This window comes from Camarhynchus parvulus, chromosome Z, assembly GCF_901933205.1.
Source record: "Camarhynchus parvulus chromosome Z, STF_HiC, whole genome shotgun sequence".
In the NCBI taxonomy this organism is placed as follows: domain Eukaryota; kingdom Metazoa; phylum Chordata; class Aves; order Passeriformes; family Thraupidae; genus Camarhynchus; species Camarhynchus parvulus.
Genome location: NC_044601.1, coordinates 46546004 through 46568515, shown reverse-complemented (window position 1 = coordinate 46568515; position 22512 = coordinate 46546004). Strand labels below are relative to the sequence as shown.

At 41.5% G+C, this 22512-nt stretch overlaps 1 protein-coding gene across 1 annotated transcript; it reads right to left on the bottom strand.

Annotated features, from left to right (window-relative positions):
• Positions 1-14093: 14093 nt before the first annotated feature.
• F2R (coagulation factor II thrombin receptor) lies at positions 14094-22512 on the bottom strand. Its single transcript, XM_030968632.1, has 2 exons — positions 21844-22512; positions 14094-15590 (listed from the first exon to the last, which is right to left on the bottom strand). Exons 1-2 carry the CDS (start codon positions 21902-21904, stop codon positions 14386-14388), a joined length of 1266 nt encoding a protein of 421 aa, XP_030824492.1. The 5' UTR covers positions 21905-22512; the 3' UTR covers positions 14094-14385.

Here is a 22512-nt window from a genome sequence, read left to right as displayed (position 1 = left end):
GGCAAAAAAAAGTTCTTCCATGCCCTCAACCTTCTCCTTCTCAAAAGAAAATCTGCAGAGAAACAGAAGGAAGAGGAACACTGCCCTTTTTTACCCATTACCTTGAGGACTGAGATGTGTAAATGTAGCTCAGGTAGCTCTTCATACTAAGCAGTGCTTCTATCACCAAGTTAAAAAAGAACCGCAGTGTTTGGACATTTTGCTTTCTATTTATTAAAAGTGACCTGGCAGGATATGACCTAACACCACAAAACCTTCAAAAATGTGAAATAAAAATATGAAAGGTCATTCCCTACATTGCTTTCCACATTCTCAATATCTACAGCAATGAAGTGAACAGTTTAAACATGCACCAAAACTTTACAAAATTATCAGGTTCATTCCTGACAGCAATGAATTCCCCTATTTTATTACTGACTATGTAACATAATGGCAAACATCGTATTGCCAGACAGTACCAGTCTTTTTTAGAGTGCTTGTTCAGGGACCTGTAAAATAATTTTAACTAATATATATTTTCCCTTTCTTTAGACCTCTCTCTTTAGTTGCCAAAACACTATCACTTACCAGGCAATTGGAAAAAAACACAGATCTGTTGAAAATTAGACAGTGGTAACAGCATGTCTATAATTGAGTTAAAAAGAAGCTGTTGACAGTCACTACCCAGGTTGATATTATTTTGCAAATAATAAGCATAGTTTTTCATTCATTTATTGTCTGTACCTTTAGCCATTAGAATATATGCAAGTTGCATTTTTAAAGGATTTTTAGTTCTTCTGGGAAAGTCAGGACTTTTTAAAAAATTTTACACAAAAGCTGGATTCTCACTGTAACGAAGTTCAGCATTTAAACTGTAAGAAAATACAGTAATTATAATCCTCATAATAAAGTCTCTTGGATAGTAATTATCAGCTCTTCAGGGCAAGGATTGCATAGTGGCTTACTCAGTAGGTGCACTGTTTGTGCTTGCTTTTTCTAGGTGCTATCAAAATATACATTCAACTCACTAACTTTTAAGGAAAAACCCATCCTGAAGTGATGAAATGAGGAGGTAGCCTGGAGTGATGCCAGTGTGTGCTGATGCCAACACTGAACTCTTGACACAGAAGCTCACTGTGCATGGAGAGCAACAAGGATATTCATTGCTGCCTATGCCTTTTTCTTTTGTGTTTTCTGTTTCCCACCGATGTGTAAGTCTTACAATAAAATGAGTCCGATAATACTGTGCCATATCTGGCCTTCCACAGGACAGAGGATCCCCTCCCCGCTGGACAGTGCCAAAATAAAGGACTTGATGTCTTTGTTCATCTAGTGAGCCGGAGCCCGAGGACACTATCTGCATCATCCTATGGTTTTCAGCAGTCAAATGCAACATGAAATGAGCAGAAAGATGGGCTGCTGGAAAAGACCAGCTTTGGTGAACTCAGGGGGAAAAAAATAAAAAACTTGGGATGAGGAGCAGGAAACTGAAGAGGACCCTAAAAATTCCATGAGGATATGCAAAGAGAAAACTGTTAACAGTCAAAGTACTGCCATAAAATACAATACAAAATGTTTTTATAAATATGTTGACTCCAAAAGGTGGTGTAAGGAGAATCTGCATCCTTTATCAAATGTGGGGCCAAACAGTGACAAAGGAGGAGAAAAAGGCTGAGGTACTTAAGTGCCTTCTGTTCTTCAGAATGAAGCAAAATTAAAGAGCAGAATGAAGCTCCCATAATCCAAGGGGAAATAGTAATTTGCTATACCACTTATACACAGGTCTATGGGGCCAGAGGGGATCTACCCAAGGGTACTGAGGGAGCTGCTGGAAGTGCTCACCAAGCTTCTTTGCATCATGTATCAGCAGTCCTGGCTAACTGGGGAGGTCCCAGTTGGCTGGGGGCTGGCACAAGAAGGGCTGGAAGGAGGATCCACAGAACTGGCTATGGTCAGTCAGACCTTGGTGCCAAGGAAGGTCACAGAGCAGGTCATCCTGAGTGTCATCACCCATCCAACATGGAATTGTGAAAGGCAGGTCCTGCTTGACCAACCCAATCTCCTTCTATGACAAGGTGACACACTTAGTGGACAAAGGAAAGGCTCTGCATTTTTTCTGCATATATATTTAAAAAGCCTTTGGCCATTTCCCACAGCATTATTCCAGAGAAACCAGCTGCTCAGGGCTTGCACAGGTGCACTGTTTTATGGGTAGAAAATTGGCTGGATAGTAAAAACCAGAGAGTGGCAGTGAATGGAATTATATCCAGCTAGTGCTGGTCACCAGTGCTGTTTCCCAGGGCTCAGCACTGGGGCAAGTCCTGTTTAGTACCTTCAGTGATGATCTGGATGAGGGCATTGGGTGCCCCCTCAGTAAGTTCAGAGATGACACCAAGCTGGGTGGGAGTGCTGATCTGCTGGAGGGCAGGGAGGCTCTGCAGAGGGATCTGGACAGGCTGGATCATGGCTGAGGCCAATGGTGTGAGGTTCAACAAGGCCCAGTGCTGGGTCCTGCCCTTGGGTCACAATAACCCCAGGCAGCTCCACAGGCTGGGGCAGAGTGGCTGGAAAGGACCTGGGGGTGCTGCTGACAGCAGCTGAACATGAGCCAGGCTGTGCCCAGGTGGCCAAGAAGGCCAATGGCATCCTGGCCTGGGTCAGCAATGGTGTGGCCAGCAGGGCTAGGGCAGGGATTGTCCCTCTGTACTGGGCACTGGTGAGGCCACACCTCAAATCATGTGCTTTCATTTTTGGGACCCTCACAAAAGGAAATACATTGAAGTGCTGGAGCGAGTCCAGAGAAGAGCAAATGAGCTGGTGAAAGGTCTGGAGCACAAGTCCTGTGAGGAGCTGCTGAGGGAGTGGGGGGTTTGTAGTCTGGAGGAGAGACATTGCTCTCTACAAATACCTGACAATGCAGCCTGGTCAGTCTGTTCTTCCAAGTAACAAGTGACAGGATCAGAAGCAATGGGTTCAAGTTGCATCAGGAGAGATTAGACATTTGGAAATGGTTATTCAAGAAAAGGGTTGTCAAACATTGGGACGGGCTGCCCAGGGAAGTTGTGGAATCATCATCCCTGGAAGTGCTCACATGTGGATGTGGCACTTTGGGACATGGTTTAGCGGTGAACTTGGCAATGCTAGGTTAACAGTTGGACACAATGATCTTAAGGGTAATTTCTCATTGAAATGATTCTGTGATGATTGGCGGTTATTTTAGTGCTATTTGTAAATAGAACTAAACTGTTCAGATTTAAAAGAACAATATTTTGTAATTAGTGTTCCTCTTCAGAATGGTTTATTATCTCACCGTTTTTGTCATAATGAGTGCAAGGATCCAGTAGATGATAATGGGTAATTTCCATGATGCATATTTGATATACTAAGCTGAGCTCTGACTTGGGGACAGGCAGTGCAAGATCAAGATTTAAGTGCATTTAAATAGGAGGAGTCAGTTAGTGATGCTGAGTCAGTTAGTGATGAGTAACCTGAAAAAGCTGCACTTTCACATATGGTTAAAAGCAAACCTTCAGTAGATGAAAGGCTCTTCAGTCCTGCCCTAGACTGAAATGAAGGGGAAAAGAATGGAAAATCCCTTGAATGCATAGTGAAAGCTAATGAAAGGGTGAAAAACTCATGGTTATTAATGATTGCCGTATCCTCAATTTAGATCAAAAGATAATTTTTTTAATGAACTGGTAGAGAATGTTTCTATACTGTCAGCTTTTCCCAGCCCTGCTTATTAATGGAATCATAACACAGTGACAAAATGCACAGCAAGAATAACATGTGGAAGGAAGTAATCTGCAAAATGGCTTAGTGTTTGGATGGTTATGAAGTCATGCTTCCTACCTGGCACTGAATTTTACAGTAGCTATTACCAAGTGAATGTTGCTGACAGCTTTGGCAATTCATTGTGCTGAATGTCACTGAAATTGCACTTGCAATAACTTGCCTTTAATTAAAGAAACAGTTATACTTGATAGAACCAGCTGCTACACCCTACACACAAGCCCATGATACCAAACCAAGACCTGCAAAATATGTTGGCAGTGACTCCAGCAGAAACTGCAGCAACAAAACCTAAAAAACCTTTCTGGATAGAGCTCTGACTACACAAGAAAGGAAGCTATTAGCAGAGAGAGAGAGGTCTGCTACTCTCCATCTAATATCTTCATTCTTTTCTGTGCAATAAAAATTTGTAGTGCAATGAATAGAACTGGTACAGTAAACATCCCGCTGCATAATTTGTACCTATGAAAGAGTTGTTGAGAGAAAGCTCTTAGCTATGTATGAGAAGCAGAGCACAGCAATTGCATGGATGATTATGATTAGATTTATTTCTGATACAATAATATTGCCAGGGAAGTATAAAGAAATAATCACGTTGTCATCTACTGCAATGGATTATAGTATAGTCAGGTCATGTCCCTCCTATTGAGTCGCAAAGTTCAGTGAGACCACAATTGCTTTCTGAATTTCTCAGGGAAGTCTAGGTTGCAGCTAGGTTTACTTAGTCAAGACTAGTCAACAGTTGATCTCCAAAGTGCTACAATATAAACAGGTTTGGCTAGAAATGTTTAGGTTTAGAGTCTTTGGCCTTACAGAAGTCCCAACTGCAAAGCAACAAAGCACCTATGTTGCTACTCTAGTATTTCATGCCTGTATGGTAGCGCTTTTTACTCACCCTCCAAAAGTGAGTGTTCCTTGCAGACATCCCTGCCAGGGAAGGGGTCCACCCTGAAGCTGCCTGCAACATCAGGAGAATAATTTGCCCAGTTGACCTAGCCTTCATCAACGCTTTATCCTTATGCAGGCTGGTGTGCACAACAGTCAATCAAAAACATCTCAGCTCCCCCATTTCTGTAATACATTAATTATGTGATCATCCAGACATTCTTCCTGAAATACCTGCCTGGTGTTTTATATTAGGACAAACCATATTGATTTCTAGAGGGACAGTGCTGTGGTGGGGAAGGACACACATGAAGATCTGTTTGTCTTTCTTCACCATCACAGTGAACTGCTTGCAACACTCAATAGGAATTTAGAATAAACAGCAAATGTACTATATGCTGAAAGCTGGTTATAAAACTAGGGCTGTGATAGCAAGCTGTACTGGCCATGACACAAATGAAGCTGCCCTTGCTATGCTTCAATCAGAATATGTTGCAATTATAGTAGGCTCTTGTCCAATACAACAAGCAAGAGTCAAAAACTCACCAAGCAACCTCTTACAGAAAGGACAGAAATGCTATCTATTTGTCCCTAACTTTGTCCCAAAACATTTGTTCAATGAGTGTAAGGAGCTACCACATCCTGCAAGGACTCACTCATGGTATTTCAGCTTTGTTTATAAAATGAGCTGCAAATGCTTTTCTACATAGAATTTATTCCTGTTGAACTATACTGAAAGATCATCTTTGAAAATGTCATGCTTTTGCTGCATGTAGTCTCATTGCTGCCGTCTGGTTTGCTAGAGAAGTCCTGAGTTTAGCTGTGGGGCTGGATGTTGTTATCAGTGTCATTATGAGCAGCGCTTGACTCTGGTTTTATGGCTTAGAAAACATCTGCTTCTCTATGTGAGAAAGAAAAACAGGAAATGCCTCCTTGAGAATGCTGTTGTTGCAGTGTTGTAGTGACAGCAATCAATTAAAATGAAATACTGATAAATGACTAATCCAGACATATATCATGCAGGTCAGTGGGCTGTCAGGGTGGGTTCCCATTGTGCATACACTCCAGAGCGGCTGTACCTTGTGCATTAGCAGTGTTTGATATGGTTGCTCAGTAACCTCACATGCCTGTAGGTCCCCAGCCAGCAGAGAGACTGTTCCAGTTCTTTAACCCAAGAGTAATGCCATCTCTATCCCCATGGTCCCCACATAGGGCCTTCCTCCTACTCCTCTCCTGTTAGGAGCAGAGTAAGTCTGGGCTGTTTGTATATTGCTTATGTAGGAGGAAGAAATGAAAGAAAGCTGGAGGCTGCAAATTGCTTTTCTTTAACACAAAAGAAAAGGGAGGCCAAGAAGGGTTCCTCAGTCAACAGAAACTCCTGAATTAGCATATTCAAGGTCACTCAATAGCCAAAACCACAAATTTTTAGGTGGGAGAAGCCTGTTTGCTGATTCATTAAGCTAAATCTTGGGGTTTTTTTCACCAGAGGCAGCTAAATCTGAGAAGCTGTGCCTGGTTTGTGGCACAAGCAAGAATAGTATGTGCCTATTAATGAGGGCAGCAAAAAATCCCAGGCTTTGCCTGGAACTAACACTCTCAGGCAGAGCTGTTCCTTTGCTTGGGGCCAGAGGCTAGGTAAGCTGCTGAGCTCCAAAGGAACTGGAGGCAGAGCCTTGCTTGCTGCACATCCTAGAGCTTGTATGCTGCTGCATGTGAGCACAGACTGCAGCAGAGAGCATTAGATGGAGGTAGGTGGATGTTGATTCATCCTTCCTGCCTCTCGTCCTCCTTTTCCTCCTCCTCACTTTGGGTGTGTAGCTGTGCTCACAAGAGTTGGCGGATCAGGGATGGAAGGGCCATGAGGGCCAGGACAGCCCAGTCACGAAGGCACCTGCTGCCACTTCAGCTGTCCCCAGGGACCTGGGGGCTGTTTCTCCCCAGTCTCAGCTTGAGGATGTGATGCTGGGCTGGGTACATGAAGCAGTCAGTGTAGCTGCAAATCGTCTACTTTCTCTGCTGAATGAATTTGCCTTTCTTGGATGGTTTTGAAAATCATGACAGTTCAAGAAAATACAAAATCCCACTTAAGATTTCAGTATTGCTATCCAGCCACTACAGGTACCTCTCTCCCTTGAGCCCCTCACAAAGCATGCAAAAGTTGAAAAGAAGATTCCATCAATGTATTTGTAGAGTTTCCTGTATATTCATAAGTGAACTGTAACCCTCATTATGTAGGCAATGCTTTTACAGTCCTTAGTTTACCCCCAGTGTAAAAAAAGTGGGCTCATAAGTGAACTCTAACCCTCCTCATGTGGGCAATGCTTTTACAGTCCTTAGTTTACCCCCAGTGTAAAAGAATAGCCCTGAATGGAGAAGTGGCTTTCTCTTGAATGGCTGTTCTTTGCCAGTTTGGTTTTTATGTTCTGGTCTGGAAAGGGGGGTGAGGAAGTTAAAAACTAAAACATCTTGTTTCATTAGAGTACAAACAGGACATACTGTGATGAAGCAAAGATAAAATACTTTGCTTTACATAGCAGTTGCTCTTAATGACTGATTTTCAAGTTAGAAAATATTTTCACTGCTTTCACAGATCATGTCAGTGCACTACTAATACCAGTTCAGAAAATAAGACAATAAAATATAGACCTGAAAGGTACCTAGAATGGTTTAAAGTACAAAAAGCCCTTTTTTTTTCCTATCACAATGTATAAGTGGATGAACAAGAGATAATATACTTTCAGACAAGCCTGTCTCTTAAGCAGTTTTAAGATTTGAAATATAATTTTGGAAGTATTTTTAGTAATAATATTCAGTGTTTCTGCTGTAGTAAAAAGGGTTAAAGGCTCTGATATAAAAGGGTTAGAAACCATTTAATGAAGAAATTCTATACAGCTCAGCAAATTAAATTTTATGTTTCATCTAGTGAGGGAAATGCAGTAAGTCTCTTCTTACAAAAACTTCAGTAAAGAAAACATGCAAGTAAAAATAAGAAAAAAAATAAAGCAAATTAAGATATCTATCTATGCTGCATTTCAGAGCTTCTGTAAATATAGTTTTCAGTGATAGGGGAACTGTATTCTATTTTTACACCTACTAGCTTGTTTTTGAATGACAAAAGCAGAAATCATGAGCATATTTTTAATTTCCTTGGTCATTTAAAGCTGTGGTAAGTAACTAGATGTATTATATTCTTTGCTGGGTAGGGCTGCGTATATTTCTTGGAGCCAGGAAAAGGAGACCAGAAAAAGTGTGAAAATAAACTGAAAGAAATGCTACAAGTGGCACTAATACAGAGGTTTACTCCTTATGTGACTGTTGTATGTTGTGTTTAGTAAAGTTGATTTGGCACAGCCTGGTTTTTGGTAGTGGGGAGAGCCACAGAAGAGGTTTCTGTGAAAAGCTGCTAGAAGCTTCCACCATGTCTGACAGAGCCAGTCCCTGATGGCTCTGGAGATGGACATGCTGCTGGCCCAATTAGAGAGGTTGGTAATGCCTCTATGATGACATATTTAAGAAGAAAATGAAAAGAGCGCAAGCGCAGTTTTTTCCAGGGATGGGGAAGCAGTGCCACCAAGGCTGTCCTGGCACAGCGCGTGGCAATGCGCTGCGGGCAGAAGGGCAGAGTGGCGGTGGTGGCTTCTCCTTCCTGGTGTCCCACATGAAGAGAGGCGTTAAATAGCACCAGCACCATGGTGGCCACCACTGCCTGCTCTGCTAGTGGGGCCACCTGGCCAGCAGCAGAAGCATGGTGAGCGATTTCCCAATGTGGAACCTAGATGAGATAAACTTCTCAGCGCTATGGGATCCTGCAGGAATCTTTGAATTGGTAGGACTCATTGGCAGTAGTACCTACGGACAGCAGTTTTTCTTCTAGTCAGAGAAGAGAAGGAAGGGAGGACATGAAGGAGAACATGTAGGCATCAAGGTCAGTGGAGAAGGAGAGGAGGAGGTGCTCCAAGCACCAGACCCGAGATTCCTCTGCAGGCCATGGTGAGGACCACGGTGAAGCAGCTGTGCCCCTGCAGCCCATGGGGATCCATGGGGGATGCAGAGATCCACTTGTAGCTCATGAGAGAAGTACTCACATGGCAGCAGGCTGGAGAAAATTGTGATCCCAGGGAGAGGGCCCCTGCTTCCAAACTAGAGAAGCCTTTCCTTAGAGGACTGCATCCTGTGGAAGAGTGACCCATGCCACGCTTCACCAACAGTTTTGGGAAGATTGTTTGCCTGTGGGAGGGACCCCAGGGCATAGCAGAGAAAAGGCTCCTCTGCCTGGGTGAATAGTAGAAGATCTTGGGTGATGAACTAACCAAAAGCCGCCATGCCCTGTCTCCCTGAGCTGTTCGTGGGAAAGAGGGAGAGGCTGGGAAGAAAGAGGTGCTTTAATGGCTTATTTTATTTCTCATTATCCTCCTCTGACTCTGTTAAAAATAAATTTACCTTATGCCTTTAAATTTGAACCTGTTTTGCCCTTAGAGTGTTTTTCCCCCAGTTCTTATATTGACTCATAAGCCCTTGGTTAATTTTTTTCCTCTGTCCTCTGCCCAACTTTCTGTAGCAAGAAAGAGTGAGCAAATGGCTTATGTGGACATCTGGTATTTGGCCAATGTCAAACCACAACAGTGACGTATAGGAAAAGCATTCAAGAAAAGTATCCTTGGAGTTATTCAGAAAGAGGAAGAAATATTAACACTTGAACAGACAGATAAAACAATGTAGAAGTTTGGCTAGAAACATTTTCTCCTTCCTTCTGTTTGTTCTTCCCCATCTGGGACTAAGTTCTTAGTACACATGCTTTAGGCAAGCTGTAAAGGTTTATCCAGATTCAGGTTATACAACTACTCCAGTTATGCTAGCTGATCCAATTTTGGAGCTGAAATTTTTTGCATTATATAGTTCCTACAAAAAATGTCAGATGTGAATGGTATCACTTTACAAATCCACAGGTTTGCTGCAGGCAGGAAGAAAGCTTCTTGGTTAGAGCACAGTGTTAATAACACAAACGTCATGGGTTGGATCCTTTTTTTGATCACTCACTTAAGGGTCAGATTTAATGATCTTTGCAGATCCCTACCAACTCAGAATATTCTGTGATTCTTCTATTTGCAACAATATTGATAAGCAATAGAAGATTGAGTAGGCAGTAAGGATTGTTTCTTTTAAAAGAGAAAAGATGGGAGGAAAATAAAAGGAGTGACCATATCAGAAAATAAATACTTGAATCTCTGAGTTAAGTTGTTGAGTAATGACTAACTAGGTGACAGTAAACCCTGTGTGCTTTGAAAGTAGATCTCTAAGACATCTTGCTGTGTAAATGATGATGGGAACTGTGTGGGATATTGTCTTGGACAAGAAGCACTCAGTGTGTAGGGAGGTTTTGGTAAACAGGGCATAGTAGGAGGTGGCAGTAACAGAATGCACACTTCCAGAGCTGGATGCCTGTTTTCAATTAAGCGCCATTCTATGAGAAAGGAAGTGTTCAGCAGCATCATCATTTCCCATCAGTGTTACTGCTGGCTTGTGTCCACCAATATCACCTTCTAGCAGATACACAGGGTCTAAGCGCTCCCCACGCTCTGGAGTGGATGGACCTGGGTGCCTGGCTGAAATTTGAAAGGTTTGGTCTTAGGAACATAGCCTGCTTCCTGTACTGCTGATTGTGAATGCTCTTTCCAGTTTGTAAGCAAAAAAATTGCATTATTAAAACACATATCTAAAGGGGGAAAAAAGGAGCATTTTTAAGGAGCCAAAAGTGATTAAAATTTTTAGAGGTAATCTGGCTCTACAAGTATATTCAATTATTTTCCATTTCTATATTCCCTTCTGAGGAAAGCATCTGTAAAAGAAGCCTGCTATCTGTACAGGAGTCAAAGTGAGAGACATGGCAAGCCAGCGACAATGCGCTGTGAGCCCCATGGGAGCGTGAACTGGGAGCTCTGAGCCCAGGTGCTGTGGCACCACCTTCACTGCTGCCCTGGGCACATGCTGCCCCATCCCTGAGGATGAGAATACATATTCAGGAGCTTCCCAAGAATTGCTGGCTCTGGTAATAATAGTGTAGCACAAAAAAATAGTGAAGACACAAAATTCCTAACACAAAACTGAAATAATCCAAAGGCAAGGACAGTGACTTTCCCAGGTCCACAAAGGAATGAAGAAGAATTTGATTCAATGTCAATAATTTTTCTTTTAGTGAGGGAACAGCAGGACAGATTTTTATTGTAGGTTGACGTTATCAACCCTGACCTTGATGGAATTATGTTGTGTGCAATGCATTTAGTGACACGTTTTAAATGTCAGACCCTGCTTTTAAGGAGAGATGCTTGTTTAGAGGCTGCAGGCACCACTGCTGTAAGGCTGGTAGCACAAAGATAAGAAAAATTATTTCCCAAAACTTTGCTGAACCTTTTTACAGGTTCTGTTTAAAATAAAGCCACTTACTTTTCCAACAAAATTCCAGTATTTTTTCACCTTTTCAAGTACACATAGTGGTTGAGAGGGCTAATCAGTATTTTACAGTTCAGCATGATATTTAGATCTGGTTTCTAGTGGTCTCCTCCCCAACAAGTCAAATTACAACAGCCATATCTAGTTATTTTAATGCTCTCTAGTGTTGACTTGGGTTATAGCATGTTATTTGTTTGTCCTCTGCAGCTGTATTAGCAATGACCAAATCATTTTTACAGCACTTGCAAAATATAATGAAAAAGCATTTATTTGGGTCATTTATGTTAGAGGTTACATTCATTTCTTTTTTTAAAATTTGCTCAGCATCTTGTAAGATTATACTGTGGTCAGATCAAAAAAGATGAAAATGATCGTAAAAAAGGCCTTATTCAGGAATTTATTTAAATATTGCACCGAGCATATTAGACCCTTCTTATTCTTCCCCCAGCTCTTGGAGACCTCCAGTGCAAAGCCATAACTGATGATCTACTGGCAGGCTTGTACTTTCTTTCCACTTCTGGATCCTGTCTGAAGTGGGGAGAGATCCAATGACCTGATGCTGTTTGCCTGTTGCAAAACGTTGTTAACAAACTTTGCGGCCATGCTCGCATTTCTGGCTAGGGTTCACCTAAATAGGTACGTAGAACTTAGAGCCAGCAGACCATATTTTGTCTGAGTCAGGCTGCATGCAGGTGGCAGGCTGTAAGGCAGGTGCATGCTCAGCATCACCTGATACAACGCTTCTAGTGAGAACATGCCAATCCCTGCAAAATCTTTGCCTTGCTAAATTAAGCAAATCCTCCCATGTAAAATTAGTTATACCAGTGACTGCTGGTATATGAGGTATTCTACCAACAGAAACCATGTTGATTGCAAATCTTCCTCCACTAATATTGCTGCAACATGTAGCTGGCATAACTGGAAGATTAGCAAGCTTCCTTATGCATGCTTAGTGCCTGACACATCCTTGTCTCCAAATGTTATATAACACAACCTGGTTCTATGGCTTGCTTCATATAGAAAATTATGCACCTTATATCCAACATTATGGAAGAAAAATGAAGGAAATACTCAAGAGCAGAAGGTATGTGTAAAACAGCATATACATAAATCGTTTCACTTCTCTTGGTCAGATGTTTACTTCTTCCTGATCCCCCTGAAACAAGCTGTTAATTTTCTTTCCCAGCTAGCAGTGCAAAGTGCAGTAAGCATGAAGATATGGTTAGGTTTTCCTGGTAATTTAAGCATGTCAATCTAAATTGCAGTACTTTCGTGGTTCAGTTTCTTCGAAAAGCTACCACATTCTGCTTTGCTGCATGGCCATGCTCAGCAGTTCATAGAATCATCAATTCATAGAATGGCTTGGATTGGAAAGGACCTTACAGATCATCCAGTTCCAACCCCTTGCTGTGGGCAGACATTCCTTCCACTAGACCAGGTTGCTCAGAGCCCTAGCCAACCTTGGCTTGAACACTTCCAAGGATGGAACATCCACAACTTCTCTGGGCAATTAAATCTACTCTCCTTTGGTTTAAAGCCATTATGCCATATCCTATCCCTGAAGGTCCTGATAAAAGTCTCCCTCTCTTTCTTATCAACTTCCTTCAGGTATTGAAAGGCTGAAGTAAGGTCACCCCAAGTCCTCTCCAGGCTGAACAGCCCCAGTTCTCTTAGCCTATCCTCACAGGAGAGGTGTTCCATTCTTCTGATCATCTTCATAGTCTTCCTATTAACATGGGCTAAAAAGCAGTCCCCCAGGCTGTAACTCCAGGAAGCACAGAAGTAATTCTTTTCACCCAAGAAAGAACAAATATGTCTTGATGGTTTCAAGATGGATTTGGATTTTGCTGAAAAACAAGACCATCCCTAATGTGATATTAAACAAAATGAGAATGTAACTTGAATATGTCCATTTGTGGGGTCTTAGGCTTGCAAACCACACAGATGTATCATTCTCACTCATGTACTTAAAAATGGCAAAACCTTGAGAACAAAAATCTGTGCTTAAATCCATTAAGGAATAGACACAAGCCAGTAAGAGATCATAGTTAGAAAGTCTCTCACTGTCACACCGTATGCAGAAAGATTAGGTCTTGTATCACTTGTGCTGGACTAAAGACAGCTTTTTTCCACTGCTGTACTTCTTGGCAGATTTCTGTGGCAAATCCTATAAACAAGTTCCTACTTAACTGGATTTCCATTTTCATGTACAGTCCTATTACCTACAGGCTTGTTTCTAAAACTGAATTTCTGTTATTTTTGCTTTACTGTCTTTTTAGCAAAAGACTGCTCCACAGAATGAAGTTAGCTATTGGTTAGCTAAACACCACAGCCATTTCAGTAGATATGGACATGGTGTAAAATGTGAAAAATGTCCATGCTAGCAGGGATTAAGGATATTTTCAAGTCCTAAATATATGTTTGATGACTAACCATGTGCAAGAAAGCACATTTGGAAACTGCATAACAAGATGATAAACAGAGCTTTTCCAATGTATTTTTTGGAGAACCATTTACTTATAGTGAAACAAAATCTCACAAATTTTTCTGAAAATAATTCTCAAAAATATCACATAACTAACCGAAACACCTAGCATACACTAATGGTAGCAAAACCAAAAACAAGCTAGCTCCAGCTGCTGGAAATTATCTCCCCTGTCACACACACTGCACCAAGCAATAGCTGGGTTTTGGTTCCTCACATTCTGAAAACCATACAGACTGTTTTGAAGTGGAATATGTAAAAACATAAAATGAACAATTTCAGTGTCCAGAGATATAAAATAATGCTACGAAAGTAAGTTAATAGATAATTCTAGAAATAGTGACATATAGGAGAAAAAAAAATCTGGAAAAGTATTTTTACTTTTTTCAGGAACAGCTGGATGGATAGAGTGATTCCATATATAATAATTTATTCAACCTGATAGGTACAGTTCAAAATAATAAACCGGGATTTCTACAATAAACTGAACAATGCAAAGGATTTGTCTGAAAAAAGTTTATTTGAAAAACACTCAACAACTATTATTAAGAAATTATTTTTCCTCTCTACATTAATGTATTTACAGATACTATACATCTTTATATATATATATATATATATATATATATATATGCACACACACATACAGAGTTTTAATTTGAATTGTATATTACTATATTAGATCCATAAAGCTATGTATCATAGAACAACTTGGTGTAAGGTTTTGCATTTCTTGGATATAAGTCTTCTTTTTGTCTGTAACTGTGTAAAATTAAACAATTTGAAGACATATCATCTCAGTGCATTGCTAGTAATTTCCTGTAGACACTGTTATTCACATTAGTAGTCAATGTAGCCCTTCTAGTACTAGTGGTAGACATCAACTGGCCACTGCTGTTACTAATGTTAGGATCAAAAGTCTTTTTACAATTGAAGAGACTGAAAAATTGTCTCTGATACTGAGAAGAAGCATAGTAGTAAATAAAGGGGTCAATGCAGCAGCTAATGCTGCTGACAGAAACACAGAGTAGATAGGCAAAGTAGAGATACTCTAAGTTGTTGTCATATGAAAAATGGATATAATGAATTAAGAGGAGAACATTTGTTGGTCCAAAGCAAATAACGAAAACAGAAAAAACAGCCACACACAAGAGCAAGGCACGTGTCTTCTTATTTTGCTTTGCAACAATGGTGGAAGAACTAAGACAGCGAATGATACACACATAACAGACAGTAGAAATTATAAATGGCACTATGAAAAACACAGAAGAGAAGACAGAGAAGAAGTGGACGTAATAGCCGTGAAGTTCGGATTCTCTCAGCACATCGTGGCATGTCGTTATATTTAACCTGGGTATTTCCATTGTTTGCTCTCGTAGGAGAAAAGGTATAACCCCGGTTATTGCTACAAGCCATATGATGAAACAAACCAGTGAGGCACGAGGTAGTGTGCGCCACCCCAGGGACTGCATGGGGTACACCACGGCTAGGAAGCGATCGACGCTTATGCTCGTCATAAGCATTATTGAGCAGTACATGTTGCAGAAGAAGGCAGCAGTGATGAAACGGCACATCTGAGGCCCAAAAACCCAGTCATTTCCAGAAAAGTGATAAACAATCTTAAATGGAAGCACACTTACAAAGAGAACATCTGCAAGGGCCAAATTCAGCATGTATATTACAGCTGGCTTTTCGATTTTCATCTTTTTCAGAAACACGAGTATCGCTGTAATGTTCAGAGGGAGACTCAGCACAAGCACTAGGGTGTAAACTGAAGGAACAAAACGAGTCAGCCACGGACTAGTGAGATATCTTGCCGTTTGAACTGACATCATTCGTCGTTCAGGTAGGAATGATGCAGTCTGATTGGTGGCTCTTGATCCAACTTCCAAGTCATCTTCAGTATCATCGTCAACAGGAATAAGATCAGCCTCCGGACTGGAAGAAAAACGGATGGAAAAACTTCTGATGATGTGTGGTACGCTGCTGTTATTTGGAAAGCCTGAAAAGTAAGAAGTATTAAGATTACTAAGTCAATATTTAGATGGTATGGGGAAGTGAAAACATCTTTCAAGAAGGAAAGTTAAGATTACATTAGGTAAATAAAATAATAAGGTTAATTTCTGATTCAAAGCACAGGTTGCCCATAGGTCACCCATTTTATTTTAGCTCCTCCTGCTACAAATTTAGGTAAGATGTCCTTCTTTTGTCTCCCATTACTCAGCTTGAAAGCTTCTATTAGTAGTGATTCTAGCTATGCTCAAGGATCCAATCTAATCGATGCTGTCCTTGGGCAACTTTAACACAACAGGCAATCTGCCAGCCTTGAACTGTCTTGGCCAGATGCTTCACACATTTTGCAAGAAATGAGATGCTGGCATAAGTACTCATACACAAAATTCCCACTAGAAGTACTAGAAGTACTCATCACCAAAATCACAAAAAGTAAAAGTGCAATTAAATCATCATGGTTTTGAAATATTTCTGTGTGATCTGGAAACAGCTTACTCAACTCGAAGGCCCCCTTTAAGAGAGATGGCTGAGCAGTTTTCAAGGTAGATGTGGATCAACCTTTCGCTTGTAACAGATGGGTAGCCACAGATTGCACTGAAACTCTTCCCGAGTTCTACTTATCCTAACCCACAGTGTGCAGGACAGCATGGGTCTGCCGTACCCCCAGGGCACTTTTGAAACCTACAGTTCCCTCTACAGCAAGGTCTTCTGCAGCATGCTTTTGTAGCTAAGTCAGGACAGGCTATCTCTGCTTTTTGAATGTTAACAAGCCCGGAAATCAGTGCGATAAAGCATTAACTGTATGGCAGGGGGCTATTATGCAAAAAAGAAAAAACCAACCAATCAATCAAAAGAACTATTTAGGCATTATTTCAGCAAAGTTGTTTGTATGGAGAAATATTTTCTCAGACTGTAATTTTCAGTTTTGGCTTGATCTGCTTTGGCATAGAATAATTCAGGTTTACTGTAGGTAGACAAAAGTGAGAAAATTACAACTACTCAAGTAACCAGTCACCTGTTTGCTTGTGCAATTGATCCTTTGTTGGATCTTTGATAATTAAAACAAAAATGAGGGTGTCTTAGCTCAGATCTGTAAGCTGAAAGTACATGACTCATCTGTGTAAGATGCTGCTTGTTAGAAGCAATTATTTGTTCTATAGTAATTGAAACCAATTTTTTTAAACAAAACATCTGAAGGAAGCAGATGGCAAAGAGAAAAATGGCTGCATCTTTAAGCAGCCAGTTACCTCCCTTTGTGCACAGGCAGTGGCAGAAGGGCCCTACCCAGCATGGATTTTTGTGAAATTCAGACTTGAATGAGGGGGGGAGATCAGAGGACTGGTAAGGCAATTGGGTGATTTTATTTAGAGTGGCTATGCTTTATGTACCACACTGTGTCACAGCAGCATTCTAGGGGCAGAGAGACAAAAGGGAAGTGTTGGAGAGAACAGTTTTCATATGCAAAGTGACTAGATTGCAACTTCTGCTGGTCAGAAAAAAAGATGTTGGGAGCTTGTTACAGAAACTGTAGTAGGAATGATGTAGTTTGAAGCAGAAATGACAGAAGTACAAGAGATTTGGTGATTGCACAAAAGGGCACTAAATGCATTTATACTAGGGTCTATTCTGTCTTTTTTAAGAGAACATGAACAACAGGCAGAACTATAGAGACCTAATCTTTAACACATTATAAATTTAGTCCAAGCAGTTGGATGGCTCAAAGAGTCAGCTCCTAGCTTTGCAGCTAAGCTGCAGCACAGCTTTTGTATGACACCTCTAACTTCAGCCTGTGGCTGACATCAAAGAGTCAGATTTTCTATATTTAATGATCATTGCAATAGAAATATGTCACAAATGTCTTGTGAAATATGTCACTGGTCTTCATATCTTTTGGGGAGCATTATAACTATACTCGAATGAACAAACCCCCCTCCCCAGATTTCTTACACCTGGAAGCTTGTCTCCATGGTAAACACATCAGTAAGTGAGGAAAAATCTGTCAACTATACCTGTTGTATCTCCAGTACACACAAGTTTTATGAATTTAAGACTTTTAATCCTACGGGTATTTATTTTCAAACCAGAAAACTATTGAAAGAGAAGACAATGATAATTTTAGTCCCCCAAAGGTTGACATGTCCATCTTGCTTTCTCCACCACTGTAGAACAGTGTGGAGAAACAAACAAAGGGGTGACACGGTTCCACGTGAGGAATGCATGTTTTTGGGAACACAAATGTAAACAGACTTGAGAGAGTAAAGCCTGGACTTAAGAACTGTGTTGCCAAGACTACCACTGCATGACATGGTAACTGAGGCTCCAGCACCTCTCTCATCCCAGTATCCCTCAGCTCTGAAGGACCTGAGCTGTGCTGCAGTTTCACACTTCTGAGAAATAGCAAACCAACTTAATCAGAGTCACTGGCCCTTAATGACTGAGGTTAAGTCTCTTAGTGTGGATGCTCTGAGTGATAACCTGACCCACTTCTCATTACTAACTCCTAACTGAGAACAGTACAAAAATACGCTGCAAGAAAAAAATGCTATGACTGGGACAAGTACCTTTCACTGACTACCAGCCATTGTATTAGCTATTGCTTATAGTTAACTGAACATTGCTAATAATTTTAATTATATCCTGAATTCTTGGAGACATCTTATTTACAAGTTTATTAGATGAAGGGATTTAGAGTCACTTTTACTCCATTACAGAAATTTTCTAAAAGTAGAATCCTATTACAATAAATCAGAACAAAAAATTTATAAGTAATTTGGTGAAAACTATGTGTTCTTTGTATAAGCAGAGGCTTTCTAAGTTCAGAGTTGAACTCAGCCTTCACTCTGTCAACATCACCTCCATGCTGACTCCTGTTCTCAATGCATGTCCCCATTTTGAACTTGGATGACATGAGGTACTACTTGCAAGCCAGCTTTGTGGAAAAATGTAATGAGGCATCACACTTGCTATTTCCACTTGATAATATAAAGAATGGTGACTTAAACTTTCTTGATGAAACTAAATTTAATTTGAAATCTTGACAGGCATGTATCAGTTCTTATCCTTTACCAAGCTGCTTGTATGACACAGTGTAATTGTAGAAAAAACAATATGCACTCCATACTTTCTGAAACAGAAAGGCAGACAGATACTGCCCTGTGGTTTTGTATTCCTTTTGTGTCAGTGTTTATATGAAACAGCTGAAAATAGAGATTTATTCACAGAAGGGAACAGGATGAAATAATGTCATATTATTTCAAAAGATTGTAATGAACCTTCATAGCAAACAAAAAGGCCAGAACAGGAAAGAGGTGTTACCTTTAAACTGGGTTAGTACAAGACTGCCAATATACAGTAGCTCTACAGAAAATGTTTTAAACTACTGATAGCTACAACTACACCAGAATCTGTGCAGTTATTCTTTCTAGCTGTTTTCAAGCTATAGATATCATTTGTCTAAAACGCATTTCACTACAGCCTAATTATTTTTTTAATAATTAAAAAAATCTGTTAGAAAAACACAAGTAAAGTTTGTATAATGATTACAAATGTTCAGAAGATCATCTTATTTTTCTAGGCTGCCATCCAGTCCTTTTGGAAGAAGTCAAGCTTGGTTGATTTCTATTTTTACAACAAATAGGAACCCTGTCATATCAGCAATGAGAATAACCCTTTATGAAAATATCTATAAAATTTAACCAGGTATGAAAGAACAAGCTCAGTAAACTATAAACAAATAAACAGCAGGATAAAGCACTGCGGTTTTATCATTGAGGTGTGGGTACTCAGGACACTGCATAATGAGCAGAGTCTGCCTCCAACAAGTACTTCAAGAGGCAAAACTTCCATAGAATCAGTACAACACTCAAGTTGCCCAAAGTCTTCTTTTATTCCCTGTGGTTTTTTCACCAGTGCTCCAACAAGGACATAGAGGAATTATGTAGAAAGCTCAGCAGGTTTGTGATTGTTTAATTTTAACACTCCACAATGTGCTATTTTCTATCAATTATTACACACTGTTCATCTCACAATCAGTATACACATATGCTGCTAACCATGACATTTTTTTTAAAATACAGAGATATGTTGTAATTTCTTTTCATGTCTATTTTCACATGCAAAGGACTACTCTGCATCCCACTCTGTGAAAGAAAACACAACAGCTTTGACCAATCTTAAATTCCAGAAGAGACTTGAAAAACATTTCTGTAGGCCCATGAGTATGGACAGGATGTTATAAACCAGCAGACTTCACATTCCAAGCGATATCTGTGTGATGTAAGAGACTAGAGAATAGGCTCCTACACAAGCCAATTAAATATGTTCCCTATGTGCTGCTGGACAACAAATAATATTGATTTATGGGCATTACTGGTGACAGCTGCATACTAGCTTATAACAAATAGGTTTATCTCCCCTTTGTATAACCCCAAGTGATAAGCATCTAGAATCTAAATTAGTAGCCCATAAATTAGGCATGTGAAGGCAGACTGTGAAGTGCATGCCAGACACATTAATGACAAAATAAGACACAATCTTGTAGGAGTGATGATAGCTATTTGCTTTTATAAAAATAAAACTGATTGTTTATGAGTTCACATCTCCATTTATACAGAATTCATTATTAGATTACACAACTGATGTAGTAGCAATCTGAACACATTTACTTGAACTGTTGTTTTCTTGCAACTGGGTGTGTGCTCCGTTTTGCTCTCCTTTCTCATCTCTTTAACCACATATGTTAGCTTCAACCAATATTATCTCTCTATTTTACCAGCAGTGTCCCAAGGAAGAGAAGTCCAGGCGAGTTCAGACCTTAGTCACCTAAACAGCACTGGTAAGATAGTTTGTAGGCACTTAACACCAACCTACTGCCAAACTAGTGCTTTTTCACCAGCCCAAAGGAAGAGCACAGGTCAGTAATGTGGTAACTGTGCACAGTGAAAGATGAGGGAAAAGCAGGAGAGAAGCTGCAGGTCAAGGCCAGAGAAGATCTCGGGATACAGCAGTGCATAGGCAACAGGAACGAAGTACACTGTGGTAAAAACAGGTTATCTAGGACAGTGGGGAAATTATATTATTGCAATGGCAATGAGCACAAGAAGAGCAGAAGACATATTCAGATGATCGGGTTTTGTTAGTTCTGTTGTGCAAGTAACTGGAAGAATACCACCAACAGTGAAATTTTTGTCTAGCAGTAACACGTACAGTTTGTTTTTTACACTAGAACCCCCTTTTCTTAAAAATATATTTTCCTTAGATTTCCCATATGAACATGATTTTGACAGCTTCCTTCCCACTTGTCCTTGAGCCAAAAAGTTGTCTAGCAAAAATTATTTACCCTCTCTGATGCTTCCCTCTCAGCATAGTTACAAACACTAGGTCTATCCCCTTTCAGTTTAGGTCAGTAGTCAAAGTATGTTATGCTCTGAAATTTCCTCCTAGCTGCTCATCCAATCAGCCCTTTCATGTATGTAAGACCTGAGGCTTTACTGCAGGCCATCTGGTGGGACTAAGTTATTTCTACAGCAGCACTATCACCACTAGCTGGTTGAAAGAAATCTTAAACTGAATCGAGCAAAATAGTAATAGCAAAAAAACCCGTGCTGATCTCTAAATGCACAATCCTTTGTAGTGCTGTACATCTCCATGAAGTGTGAGGTTACATGCATACATGTCTTCTCTCACCTTCGTTTCCTCAGCATCTCCATTGTCTAACAAGCTCAGAGCGGGACAGAGCCATGGGCTCAGCAGTTAGGGAACTGATGTTGCTATTAGTGAATAACCCTGAAATAACCATGCAAGTCATCTATCTACTTGGGGCACATATTCTGAACTGTTTTGTGCTGGCAGATCATCCGAAGTTTGCACTGCCTAGAAATTCAGCTGGCATTCCCTCTTCTTACGCTGCTACTGAAAGGTTAAGAGAATCCAGCAGCAAGTCTCGCCGATCTGGTCCGTTCCACCACCACCTGCTGCTGCCTGCCGCCCTCCTTAGCTACGGCGTCACCCCCAGCCATCCTTCACCACCCGGAACAGCCTCTCCTCGCCGCTGCCATGAGCACAAAGAGCCGAAGAAAACTCGGCCCGAACTCGCACTGGAGCTCCCAAGCGGGACCGCACGGCCCGGTAGTGCGGGCAGACGGTGCCGTGCGCTCGGACCCGTTCCGGTCACTGCCCGCGCCGCGGGCACACAGCGGGCCCCGCCGCCAGCCCCGGGCCCGGCCCCCGCCCCACGCACCCACCTGGCCGGGCCGGCGGGCAGCACAGCAGCGCCAGGGCGCACAGCAGCGCCCGGGGCCGCATGGCCGCGCTTTCCTTCCTGCACTCCCTCCGTCCGAGCGTCCGTCCGTCCGTGCGGGCGAACCTCAGCAGGCTGGGGCTGGCGAAGAGCCGCACCGGGACTCGCTGCTGCCGCACGGAGGGGGCTGCGCTCCGGGGCGCGGCGGCGCGGGGAGGGGAGGGGAGGGGAGGGAAGAGAGAGAGGGAAGGAAGGGGAGGAGAAGGCGCGGGGGCTGCGGCCGCGGCCCCAGGGGACCCAGAGCCCCGCGCCCGGCTGGGACACGGGAAGCAGTGGCTGGCTCGGCCGGGGTGAGGGGTCGGGAGCGCCGGAACAAAGGGTTATGTTCAAGGAATTATTCTAAGCTAAGTTTGCCAAATTTGCAGTCCGAGTGCCTCACGGGAGCAGTTCCAAGGCCAGATGAAATGCCTGCATTACTCACAGCTGAAAGATCACTCTGGTTCAGAAAAGCCCCTTACAGTTGATCTACTTTGTATAAAGGAGATGACGTGCAAGCTTGCTTTTATTGCATATGTTCAATAAGCTGCTCTGCAAACGCAGGGCAACCCAAAAGTGATTCATTGCCCGGCTCTGCAGCCCTGTCCGCTGTACCAAAATCCCCGAGAAAGCGGTG

Excerpts from the sequence above, each read along its gene's own strand:
- F2R (XM_030968632.1), bottom strand. The coding sequence starts at position 21,904 with ATGCGGCCCCGGGCGCTGCTGTGCGCCCTGGCGCTGCTGTGCTGCCCG. Across the intron at positions 15,591-21,843 it reads CTGCCCGCCGGCCCGGCCAG|GCTTTCCAAATAACAGCAGC; the intron begins GTGGGTGCGTGG and ends CTTACTTTTCAG.